This window comes from Gavialis gangeticus, unplaced genomic scaffold (assembly GCF_001723915.1).
Source record: "Gavialis gangeticus isolate Ggan-Ray unplaced genomic scaffold, GavGan_comp1, whole genome shotgun sequence".
In the NCBI taxonomy this organism is placed as follows: domain Eukaryota; kingdom Metazoa; phylum Chordata; order Crocodylia; family Gavialidae; genus Gavialis; species Gavialis gangeticus.
Window position 1 is genome coordinate 39,550,296 of NW_017729004.1, and position 13,664 is coordinate 39,563,959.

Below are 13,664 nucleotides of genomic sequence, written 5' to 3' on the forward strand. Positions count from 1 at the left end.
CTGCCCCGCCCCGCGCCGCGCCGCCCCGCGCCCAGGTGCTCTCCCGCCTCCGGGCCCGGGCTGGCCGCGCCCGCTGTCAATCACCGACAGCCGCGCAGCCGGCGGGGGAGGCGCTGTCCAGTGCTGGAGGAGGCCTGCCCGGGGGCGCAGCCGAGCGGCTCTCCAGCTCGCGGAGAAATAAGAAATAAATCCCCGCACTGAGGAACTTACTGGGGATCATCTGAGATGAGGATAATAGAGACATCTGCTGGCTGGGCGCGACACGCAGCGTCCAGCCGCGCGCGGGGAGCGGGAGGAGGCTTCCTGCACGCACGCACGGCCGGCCGGGGAAGTGCGGGGGCGCTCCGACTCCAGGCGGCTGCAGCCGAGGCGCGGGTGAGAAGGGAGCCAGGGGCCAGGACACGTGGAAACGCCTTCCTGCCAAACCGCGGACAGAGGCTGCAGCCCGTGAGAGGCAAGAGGGCCACAGGAGCGCCTGCTCTCCCGGCCCTAGGCTGCTACCGCTCCAGACACAACTGAACCCACGGCCTTGCCTTCAGTTGACGTGTGTGCGTGTGTGTCTAGCTCTTCAACGGTTACTGCCTCTCTGACTGCCCGGCCGGCCGTTAAACTCCAGCTGAAGGAAGAGTAATACTAATACAGTTCAATGTAAATTAACTTTGTAGCCCATTTTCCCATGTAATATAATACATCAAATCTTTGCTTAATATTCATCTTTAATCTGAATTAACATTCATGTTGTTGATAGAAGAGAGAAGATGATAATGATTTTTAAAAATGTCCTTCCAGCATGCCATGTCAATACACATTAATAGCCTCCATTAAGAATAATTTACCTGTATTTAGCTTTCCCTTTTGTGGGTATATCATAAGCAATCATTTAGAAATTGAATATTTTGAGGAAGTCAGAAATCATGGTCTTTACAGTTTTACACAACATGGAGTACCACATGTGAAAAGTTTATATGTGAGCCAATACCTGTATGTGCACTGAGCCCAGCGTGCTAGTGGGAAATAGCCTTGTTCTGATGGGTAAATGCTAAGGCTGGGCTTAGGTGTCATGCCCCAAGCCATATACGGAATCAAGATCTTGATAAGCAGTCAAGGCAACATAAGTAAAATAATATTTAAGTGCAGTAGAATGCCAGATAAGCAATTGTGATATAATGAGAAATCACTTCTGTGACTATTTTCTGACGTGCACATATCTAAACCCTGACTAGCCTTGCTAAGGGGCCCTTCTCCATTCTGTCAGCAGCCATGCTAGCCTCCTTGTTTTTCATCTCTCTGATCTCACTTCTTAACCTCTTTTGTAGTCCCCCTGTAACTTCCTTTGACCTAGCTCTCCAGAACCCTTTGCCCATCCCTTTAGGGCCCTTTGCACCTGAAGAAACTCCTGCTAATGAGGCAGAAATGTGCCAGGGGTACATTTTCCAAGATTCCAAATTGGGTAGGCCTGAACAGAGGACAGCAAGAAACAAATGGCTATATAGCTCTGCTATTTCACTGGCTTGCTCTAAGTTTTGTAGTTTCTGTATTACTGCATACAAGATGGAGGGTAAATAAGTTAGTTGGGAGCTATTCTCAGAGGATGGTGTCATATCTGTTAGTGTGCCAGATAAAACAACACCATAGAGAACTGAAAAACCCTATCACTATTTTCTACAACTGGCTTCAGAACTTAGGCCTGCTCCCAGAATGGTGCTCATACACAGTGATGTAGAAATTCAGACAGGATCAGTGTTTGGCTGTCAGAAGCGCTTTATTTTGCAAGGCCACAGGAGAAGAAGCAAGGGGCAGCTAATTCTCAATGAGAGCAAAGCACAGACCCCTTTATATACTAGTAAGGTACATACAGGTCAACCTGCCCGGTAACATACTCTTGGCAGTCTGACAGCGACTCATCCTGTTGTTTGCTGAACCAAGCACAGTTTTCTCAAGTTGTCTTCTGATAAGCTTATCCTGAAGGCCGCCTTGTTGTTGCCACTCGGTCTTCACCCACATCCCCCATCCTGTCCTGACACATATATGCTTCTCTCAGTACTTTTCCATTCCTCATCAACAGCAAAGGTAGGAAGAATTCAAAATAAGACAGAGGTTAAGCCAATACAAAGATACAATTTCCTGTTGTCTGAAAGTAATTGTCCATCAGACACCAATGGCCTATCATTCAGACTACTCTTTAGATTGACCAGCACATTGCCAGAGCAACAGGAAACAGATGAAGGCGCATCTAACAAAAAATGAAAGCTAATTTTGGATTGTCTTGCATTGACCCAAATAGGAAGCTACCATGTGATAGTCCTATGAATTTAAAGCCACATAGTATTCACCTTTGATTATCTTTTATTATGTTAGCTTCACTAGTACACTAAAGGAGCACAAGGCTGCCACAACATTGCACACAGTTAAATTGGGCTCTAATGCCCCCAAAGCAGCAAAAAGCAATTCAATTTGTAATTGAATTATTGCCATATTGTTGCTTGGGCAACTGGTGCAATTTGAAAATGGACAGAAAGAACTATTTTGGAATCAAAGAATCATAGAAAATTAGGGTTGGAATGGATGTCAGAAAGTCATCTAATCCAAACCCTTGCTCAAAGTAGGACCATCCCCAACTATATCATCCTGGCCAAAGCTTTACTTGGATCTTAAAAATCTCCAAGGATGGAGATTCCACAACCTTCCTGGGTAACCTGTTCCAGTGCTTTAGTACTCTTCTTGTGAGAAAGGTTTTCCTAATATCTAACCGACACTTCGCTTGCTGCAACTTGAGACCATTGCTCCTTGTTCTGTCATCTGCCACCACTGAGAACAGTCTAAGGCTATCCTCTTTGGAAATCCCCTTTCAGGGACTGGAAAGCTGCTATTAAATCCCCCCTCACTCTTTTTTTCTCCAGATCAAATAAGCCCAGTTCCCTCAGCCTTTCCTCAGACATCATGTGCCCCAGCCCGCTAAACATTGTCATTGTTCTGTTGGGGGTTAATTATCAATTTAGTGCCAGAGGATTGGAAAAGGGCCAGTGTGGTCCCCATTTTCAAAAAAGGGAGGAAGAAGGACCCAGGAAATTATAGGCCTGTTAGTCTTACCTTGGTCCTGGAAAAGCTCTTTGAGAAAATTATCCAGGTACACATCTGCGAGGGGCAAGCAGGGGAGTGTATGCTTAGGGGCAACAAACACGAGTTCATTAGAGGCAGGTCCTGTCACACCAACCTGGTGGCCTTCCATGACCAGGTCACAAAATACTTGGACGCAGTTCAGCCACACACATGCACCCTACACACCAAGCTCAGATGCTCCCAGCCCCACACATACCCAGACACACACAGTTTCTTTATAGGGGTAGTTCACCTGGCACGCCAGGGCTCTGCACATGGCACGTGGGTGTGTGCACAGCACTCTATTCCAGGGTCTCTTGAGGGTGGGTCAGATAAAGGTTATCTGTTGACCTACTTAACATAAACTAAACGAGCCAAGCCCCGATTTCCACCATTACAGCCCTTCATTGGATCCGCTCCAATTTGTCCATATCCTTTCTGCAGTGAGGGGACCAAAACTGGATGCAATACTCCAGATGTGGCCTCACAAGTGCTTAACAGGGGGGAATAATCACGTCCCTTGATCTACTGGCAATGCTCCTACTAATGAAGCCCAGTATGTTGTTAGCTGTCAGCTCATATTCAGCTTATTGTCCACTGCAACCACTAGGTTTTTTAATGAAGAGCTGCTGTTTAGCCAGTCAGTCCCCAACCTGTACTGGTGCTTGGGATTGTTCTGTCCTAAGTTCAGGACTTCACCCTTGTCCTTATTGAAGCCTATGAGTAGGGGGCTACCTAATTTGTGGGGCTGTCCCCCAATTTCATGGGCAGACTGTGGGCCCTGGCAACCATTTTGTGGGTGGAGCAAGATGCCCCCACCCCGATTGGCTGAGGGGTCCCAGTGGCCCCACTTCTCACCACTACTTGTCTGTGGGGGGCATGCCCTTCAGCATGATGGGCTGCAAGAGCTATCAGTCATGAAGCTCTGCCCCTCACCACCAATTGGTGGAGAGGGGAAGGGCCACAAGTCAGGTAGCCCTTAGAGTGGGCAGGCTCTCCGCCCCCCTCCCTTCCTCCTGGCCCTAACAAGATACCACAGTGCTCAGTATTTTTTTTTCCCCATGGATTTTGCAGATTCCATGGGCATTACTGAGATTTCACAGGCAATGCCAGATTTTGCGAATTCAGTAGGTCCCTTCTCATGAGATATCTTAAGGTCCAATTCTCTAATATGTCAAGGTCTCTCTAAATCTTAGCCCTATCCTCCAGCATATCTATGGCTCCCCACAGCTTGGTATCATCTGCAGATTTGCTGAGGATGAAATCCATCCCATCTTCCAGGTCATTGAAGAAGATATTGAACAAAACCAGCCCCAAGACCAACCACTGGGGCACTCCACTTGATACCAGCTGCCAACTAGGCATTGAACCACTGATTACTACCCTTTGAGCCTGGTGATCCATCCAGTTTTCTATCTACCTTACAGTCCACTAATCCAACCTGTACTTAGCTTGCTTGCAAGAATGTTGTGGGAGACTATAACAAAAGCCTTACCAAAATCAAGGTATATCATGTCCAGTGCTCTCCCTGAATTCAGAGCCATTCATTTCATCATAGAAGACAATCAGATTGGTCAAGCATGATTTACCCTTAGTAAATCCATGATGACTGTTCCTAATTACCTTCTTATCCTCCAAGTGCTTAGAAATGAACTCCTTGGGGACCTGTTTCATGATTTTTCCAGGGAGTGAAGTGTGGTTGACGAGTCTTTAGTTCCCCAGATTCTTCTTCTTCCCTTGCTCCATGATAAGCACTGTAGCTGCCCTTTTCTAATCATCCAGGACATCTCCCAATCACCATGAGTTTTCAAAGGTAATGGCCAGAAGCTCTGCAGTCACAGCAGGCAACTCCCTCAGCACCCTAGGGTACATCACATCCAGCCCCTGGGGCTTTTACACATCCAACTTTTCTAAAAAGTCCCTAACTTGTTCTTTCACCACTGTCAGCTGCTCACCTGCTCCCCAAACTATGCTGCCAGGTGCAGTAGTCTGGAAGCTGACCTTGCTTGTGAAGACTGAGGTAAAAAGGGTATTGAGGTATTGAGGTAAAAAGGCCTTTTCTGCATCATCTGTCACTAGGTTGCCTCCCCCATATATTAAAGGACCCACACTTTCTCTGGTCCTCCTCTTGTTGCTGACATACATATAGAAACCTTTCTTGTTACCCTTCTTGTCTCTTGCTAGCTGCAACTTCAATTATACTTTGCCCTTCCCAATTTCATCCCTAAATGTCTGAGCAATACTCTTATACTCCTCCCCAGGCATTTGTACAAGTTTCCACTTCTTGTAAGTTTACTTTTTGTGTGTTAGCTCACAGAAAAGTTCTTGCTAAGCCAAATTGGTATTCTGCCATACTTGCTAGTCTTCCTGTGCATCATGATGGTTTGTTCCTGTGCCCTCAGTAAGGTTTCTTTAAAGTACAGCCAGCTGTCCTGGATATCTTTCCCCCTCAGACTGGCCTCCCAAGGGGATCCTGCCCATCAGTTACCCGAGTGAGTCAAAGTCTACTTTTCTGAAGTCCAGGGTTCTTAGAAATAGGAACCATGTGTATTAATGGCTGCCAAGCATTCTTGCCTTAGATATCTCAGCGGAGTGATCTCAGTGTGCATGTGGCAAATTATCTACCAGAAAGAAATCTTGGTATATGGTAAACATACTGCTAAATTATTAAACCCAACAGAATTATTGCATGAGAATTTCCTGTAGAGGAAATGTTACAAGTGGTTGAGTTACATCTGATGTTGCAAAGGCCTGTTTAGGAGTTACCTGAGCTGTTAACTGAAGTTTTTCTCTAGTTCATATAAAAATATCAGAGGTACAGTCATTAATAACATAAGAAAAAACTACTGCCTTCAAATATAGTTCACAAAATTCAGTTTATAATTTTAACTACATGGTACATTCAAAAAGTATGAATTATGTCATTGTTAGGGCCATTTCAGATGAACAAAAGATTGACACAGATGCTAAATTTCTTTAAAGACCAGGTTTTAATTAATGTTTACTTCTAAACTAAGAGACGTACTTAGAAAATTCGCTCTGTGTTCAAACAATAAGTGCTGTAATTTTGAGAATGACAAGCTGTATTGTTCTTGAAAAACAAAGAGGCCAAATCCTTGTGTTAAGAGTAAAATAGATCTCAGATATGAAGTTGTGGCCAGCATCGTCACAATTAAATACAGGAATAGTTTTACTTGACAAAATAGTTGGAATGGATTTATTCCAGAAAAAAAATCATGCCAACTACTTATGTATAACAGACTTCATACATACAATATTAGAACCTTGCCCAGAAAATATTAGCTGCAAGGTGAAGTATTTACTACCTTAGTTACTCCTATAGAATTAAGTAGACTAATTATGATAGGAAGCTGTACATTTGAAAGTACTTGAATGCTTGAATCCTAAGACCTTATTTTGAATAATGGCTTCTACGGACTATATATTGCATAAAAGCAATTCTCAAATTATATGCATATGTCATCAAAACAAGCTACATATGAAGCTATGCAGTATTCATCCCCTTAGAAATATATATTCATTATACTCAAGTATACATAAAATTTAAAGATGTGGGCTTTTTAATAAAAAGTGTATTGAATTTTTCCAGTAGTAACATCAAGCAAAACTGCCATTCTAAAGATTTCAAAAAGCAGAAATATCAAATATCCAAAATACAGGGTCAGCAAAAGATATCACCATATTTACTTGAATCTAAGACAACCCTGAATTTAAGATTATTCCCCTCCCCAATAATTAGATTCAATACACAGAGAATGCATAAATTTGTTATAATTTTCCATGTATAGAATCTAATTATTGGAAAGTCATCTTTAATTAATCCCGCCCACCTCTGCAGGGGGCAGGCAGTGGGGAGTCAGGTGGTGTAGTGGGGTCAAACACCTGCCTGCATGAAGCAAGGGTAAGAGGAGGGTGGAGAGAGGCAGGTAGGGGAGCAGAGGCTGCAGGCAGGGAAACGGAGAGAAGAGGCTGCAGAGGGGAGACAGTGAGGTACAGAGGCAGCAGGGGTAGGGGGAACAGGCAGCAACTGCAACTATGGCCCAGTCCCAAGAAGGGGCTGAACCCCAAGCCCCTAAAGCTGCCTTCCCCCTACCACCCTTGTACGTGATTTTAAGACAAGAGCATTTTTGCCCATGTTAAATGGGGAGGGGGGAGAACTTGTTTTAGAATCAAGTGAATGTGGTACTCAGTGTCTGATGATAAGAGCTTCAAAAACGTATCTGGCAAGCATATTTCACATACAGTGAAAAGTTTAAACACACTGGGTTATGAAAACCCTTCAGGATCTAATTGTTCTTGAGGAATACAGAGAAAGTGCAAATTCAGCCACAGCAAATAACTCACAGGCCAGCAGTAATACACACATGGCAAATATACTTCGGAATCAACCCAAACAACAAACAATAACAGTGCACATTACATATAAGATAGCAAATAATACTTCCATCAAACTAGAATTGTTAAAGTTGTTATCCCCCTTTGTTTAGGATCATAGAACTGTAGAGGGCTGAAAGGGACCCTTCAGAGGTCTTCTTCTCGTGTCTCTACACCACATTTGACCATTTTGTTACACTTGCTTGTGTTCATTTATTGTACTCTGCAAGTTCTTTCATTGTACATGTGCCTTCAAGCAGCAGGACACTGCAGCAGGTGTTGCACAGTCTGAGGCTCTGTGCAGCAGTCACAGGTGATTGAACCAATGGTATAGCTCCACTTCTTCATTAGTTTCTTGGAGCATCCAACTCCAGCATGTAGGCGCTTGAGACATCGCCACCTTTGCCATGGTTCATTAGCCCCTGGTGGTAAAAACTTGGCCATTGGAATGTCCATTTTTTTGCTGTCAAGTATTTTTTTCACCCTGGCTCTGGCTCTCAGCTTCTCTTCTGCCAAGTATGCATGCCTTGTATTGGATGCATACATGCTATGCACCAGGACCCCATTCTGAGTGATAGCTGCTGATGCATCACAGAATGTCTGAAGACTACCAGCCTAAACAGTGTGTACCTGCTGGCTGGCATCTCTTCACCTCACATCAGAAGAGCAGTGGCCAGCAGGATAGAATGATTGAGACTAACTGAAGATGTGAGACACCCGCCGTACAACCATCCAGTAGCATACAAACGTCTGATGTCACATAGGAGCTTCCTCACCAGCACCTGACCTCTCAATGACACCTTGAGAGGTTATATACACTCAGGCAGGGCCAAGTATACCTAGACCAGGGGTTTTCAACCCCAAGTCCATGGGCCACATCTGGCCCACAGGGCTTCCCATGGGTCCACAAATTTGGTAACAGGAGCGCTGGCAACTAATTGTTGTTCTCCTGTCAAATTTCTGGACCCAGTGGGGAGCCCAATGGCCCAGACATCATGTGTGCTAGACTGAAGGCGTGGGGCTGAGCAGGGGAAGGAAGGGGGCATGGCGCCCAATCTGGCCTATGGACTGGCTAAATGTCATTTATCTAGCCCTCAGGGACAAAAGATTGAGCACCACTGGCCTAGATTATATCTGGCAAAAGTTTAACCTGTTTAAAAAACCCAAAAAACTCCAATGAAATAGAATCCAGTTTCCCTAGGTAACTGTTCCAGGACTTCTTCCTAATATCTAACCAGAGATACTTTGCTAACATTGAGCTGGTTTCTTTTTTGTCCTTCCCCCAGTGGCCAGAGAGAGTAATTGATCTCCATTCCCTTGGTAACAACATTTTAGACATTGGAAGACAGTCACCATGACCTCTTCACTTTTCTTAACTAACTAAGCCCACTTCCTTCGACTTTTTCTCACAGGTCATGCTTCGTAAACTTCTCACAATTCTTATTGCTTTCCTCTGGACTTTAAATCTGGATTATGCTGTTCCTTCATTGAATAAATCTACTCACTCCTGGACAACTTTGAAGATTTCATATGTGGTATAACAATCACTTTTGAGGTCCCTAATTGTGCCCAAACTGCAGAGGCTGCCATGTCATTTCTAAAGCAGGGTCATAGATGAGTATGCAGCTATAGTACTCACTTTTGTCATCAGTACTCACTGTGGCCATGAGCACAGAATGAAACTAGACAGTTCAGAGGCACAGTTTCAGACACAGCAGCCCTGCTATGGGTAATGTTATTCATGTTGCTGTAGTAGTCAGGGAGCTTCCCTGATTTAATAGATGTAGACCTAAAGCTTACTAGATCCAAGTTTAATATTAAGTCATCCCTTTGGCAATCAAGGGCATTGATACTTCTCCACTACTCTCTGGACCCATTAAATTCAAGACCATCCCTCTTGAAATCACTTTCTAGACCCACAGCAAGTTCCTACAATTTAGCATGATTCTCTAAATTTATTTTTCCATTGTACCTGGAATCTCTTGGTTTGTCCTTGGATGCAATGATTCCCAGTAAGTAACCAGTTTAGTTCAGATCACTGCTGTCAAAACTATACACTGAAGTCAGGTGCCATTGCAGGGGAGCCTCTTACTCCATGGTCCATAATGTGCCAGAGACCTCAAAGACTGCTCTGACCAGTTGTCCCAGGACTCCTTAAGTCAGACAGAGCACATCTACACATGCAATTAATGCTATAAAGGCTTAGTGCACAGTAAAATACTGTGTGGCACGATTTCCCTGGGAGCACATCTACATGTCTTCCCTGTTGGGAGCAAATCTGCTTCCAATGGGAGCACCCCAGTACAGGTTTACTCCTACCCTGCTCTGCCCCCTGCAGCAGTCAAGGGAAGCTTCAGGATCCCTTAGGGTACTAGCCTGGAGGCAGGCAGGAAGCATGGGGCCAGAAGAGAACTGCCAGCTGCAATGGCAGCTGTCTCCTTGCTCCATACACATCAGGAGGGGTTCTGATGTGCACAGGGCCGGGAGACAGATGCCGCCGCAGAGCTCTCTCATCCCCAGGCACGTGGGGACCAGCCCCATGCCCAGCAAGGCTTCCTTGTGCAACCCAGGGCTGGCCAAGAGCTGTCTCTTTTGGGGCAGCTCCCAGATAGTCCCAGGCTGCTTGGGGAAATCCCTGCACAGCCCAGAGCTAGCTGGGAGCTGCCCCCAAAGGAGGACAGTTCCCAGCCAGCCCTGGGCTTCGTGGGGAAGCAGAAGCTCCCAAGACCCAGCGCTGCTCACCTGCTTCCAGCTCCTGTGGGAAGCTGGGAGTTGGGCAGCACCAGGGCAGGGCGAGGCAGAGAGCTACCCCATTCAGGCACTGCTCAGCTTCCAGCTTCTGGGGGGAGCTGGGAGCTGAGTAGTGCCAGGTCTGGGGGAGTTCCCTGTCCCCTGTGGCCCCCTAATGTTGGGGCTGACCAGGAGCAAATTTGCTCTTCATCAGCATCTACACATATGCTACTGCACAGTATCTACTGCGCACTTAGTTTACTACCTGTATTTACAGGTAGAAGTTAATTGCACAGTAGACTGATTTACTGCACAGTAAATAGTGCACACATGTAGATGCTGATGCTTTACTGCGCAGTAGTTAGTCTCCTGTTGGAGAAACTGATGATCTCGCCATATCTACCAACTTTACTCCTTTCTATTGTCCTTTTATCCATAAACAGCTACTATTTGATTTTCAAGAGGTCACTTAAATAATCTGCCCAATAACAATAAGAAACACAGTCAGAAGCATGGTACATAACCAGCCCATCTTTATAAATGAACTGTTGTAGCACATGCCCTCATCAGCTTTTTTAAATTACCAAAAACAGTTAGCAGATGTATGTCAAATATATGTCAGCAGTAGGACATTTAGAATTATGCAGTGCTAACTACGTGTCTGGATTCACTATTTTCCTACACAATGATTCCTCCTGTGACTAAGATTTATTTTCTTAAATAATTTAAAATAATTCTGCATTTGATAGAGCAGATGCTCATTTGATAGAGCTCCACACATCTCCATTAAAGTCAATGAAACTACTGATTCACACCCAGTTTACAGGTGGAAGGCCGTATTCATCCCTGAAGTAACTCCATTGGCTTTAAAATTCCTAGGAAAAGAACTTCCAAAAACTACATCCTGTTTAACTCTGTCTTGAAAAAACTACAGACGTCAACTCCTGGAAATGAACTTCAAAGAGCAGAAATGTTTAGAATAATGTTAAGACCTAATTCAAACTTTCAAAATAGATTCTGTTTGAAATTCTTGTTTTATGCCATTCTGTTACACTATGATTAGCCTGGTAAAAACTCCAACTTTAAATACACCAACCTCCATTTATACACTATGTATTATATGTAAGTAGTAATGGCAGAGCTACTGATCATGAACCTTGAAGTCTGAAGCAGATGGTGCTACCTAGCTGAGCAAATGTGCAGAATAAAGCACTGCATTTGAGATGCTGCCTTTGCATTTTCCTTTTCAGTTTTCAGAGTGAAATACCATGCATGCTCTCCAGTACTGGCTACTGCTGTAAAGCCCAACTTAATGAAATTAAAACCAAAAGAGAACTGTAGTAAATAATCTTCATGTCCTGTTCATTACTGAATGAGAGAGAAGCCCTGATGCCAATAGAAGAAAGGAAGGAATAGCAGCTAATGAAATAGGAAACGTGACTTCCTGATAAGAAGAAAAGCAGAGGCTAAACCAAGCCATGTGTCATCCAGACAAAATCCTGGAGAGCAGGGGCAGAGTCAGCCCACAATTTTGGGGGGCCCCCTGTGAGATATATTTTGGGGGTCCCCTGACATGAAGAATCTGGCAGGGCAGGGGGAGGGGGGGAAGCAAGCGGCCAGACGTGAAGCTGGCGGTGGCAACGCAGAGTGGCAGAGTGTTCACGGCTGCAGGGGGCCCCTTGGCTGCGGAGTCCCCTGAGGCCACAGGTTCTGCAGGACAGGATGGGCCGGCCCTGACCACAGCAGATGTGCTAAAAGGGTTCAGCATGACAGAAGCTATAAAATCAGTCAGCTAGAGCTTCTGGTTGCACATGCACAGTCTGCAGCAGCATTGATGGTTTTTCTTTAAAAAATGTTTGGAATGAACACCAGGGTATTTGGGAGTTTCTAAATTGACAACCCTAGAAACAGAAGTCTTCAAGACAAGTCTTCATAGACAACTGCAATGCAGTCACCTATCCATTTGTTTCACCCATAGCAGGGTGAGATCTCCTTTAGAGGTGAGAGTTTAGTTTGCCTCAAAGACCCTTTTGGTCCCAAGGGAATGGATATAGTTTAAAAATCCAGCTAGACGATTATATTAATTAGATTTCCTGGAGAATGTGGAACTTTCTGCTGAAATTGGCAACATAAGAACAATCAAGCACTCCAGCAAAACTCTCATTAAAGCAAATGTGAATTTGAGAGCAGATGATAAGGATTTCTGTTAAATCAACAGCACTTGAATCTTCACATTTGACTTTACAGATGTCTTGATCATCTGTTCTCAGAGCAGTGTTTACTCTTGGGAGAAAGAGTTCATTGCCTAGCGATTCTGTCAACGGTTAGCTCCCAAGAATATTGGAAGTGAATGCTAATGAGTGATATGGTATCCAGGTTGTAATGAGTGATATGGACATGCATTAAGGAAGGACTTTACCATTATCATCAATGAAAATTATTTAAGAAGAACATTTTAATTTGCCATATCCAGAAAGAGTGATGATTTCCTTTGAGGAGAAAATAGTAGTAGTTTATTTACAGCTTTAGCTAAAACAATACAGTAACATTGGTAATAAAATTATAACAATAATATTATATAAATTATAGTTTGATGAAAAAGTATCTATTATGTAGGAAAAGGAGGAAGATAATTCTGCAAGTAGATACCAGTTACTAACTGCCATTTTCTCTCATGTCATTACAGTCCTCCTAGTATATTATAGACAATTGTCAATTTTTGTACTGTCACTTGCAATTCTTGTACAAAAATAATTCAAATGTAAAACAAATACAAACACTTGCAGATTACATGTTAAAATTATAGCTTCCAAACAGTTTTGCATATGTCCAATTTCTGTTTATGATTGTATGGTACATGTCAACATTTTGTTTTATTTCAGACAGTCCCTAATTATAAAAGTATAAAAATCCACATAATATATGCAGTATCCAGAAGTAATTCTCGTCTGTGAAGTAGCCATAAACTCTGAGCAAGGGCACAACATAATTGTACTGCCCCAAACACCAGTTCCAAAAAATGGTCCTGCTTCCCACCTGACTCCAGACAAGATGTAAATGGCACTAGCTGTTAAACTGCCATGGATTATTTCCCCTGCTACGCTAGCTCATCTCTTCCAGATTTCATGTTGCAGGGATGGAGCCAATATTCCCATGCATTGCCCTGTACAAGATGGAAATAAATGGTTCTGTGGCTACACCCCTCTAAAAAGTGCATGTAAACACTCCCTTGGCTTCTTTGAGGTGCTACAGTCCCTTCAGCAGCCAATGTCTGCCCCAAGTATAATTTATGTTTGGGCAGTACAGCTGCTGAGTGGACCCAGAGAGAGTTCCTGGAAGTGTAAAGACCCATCCAATCAGGAGTCTTGACTTTTAGGAGTGATTCCCTTTTAACAACCTGAAACAAATTTGTTACTTTCCCTTCCTTCACACACACACAC

The 13,664-nt window shown here is 44.0% G+C and overlaps 1 protein-coding gene across 1 annotated transcript in view; it reads right to left on the reverse strand.

Moving 5' to 3' along the window:
- Positions 1-220, reverse strand: part of GPR158 (G protein-coupled receptor 158) — a 460,201-nt gene extending 459,981 nt beyond the window's left edge. The window contains exon 1 of the mRNA XM_019507955.1: positions 89-220. Within this exon, the coding sequence (XP_019363500.1) occupies positions 89-220 (132 nt within the window). The remainder of the gene's footprint in view (positions 1-88) is intronic.
- Positions 221-13,664: the final 13,444 nt, after the last annotated feature.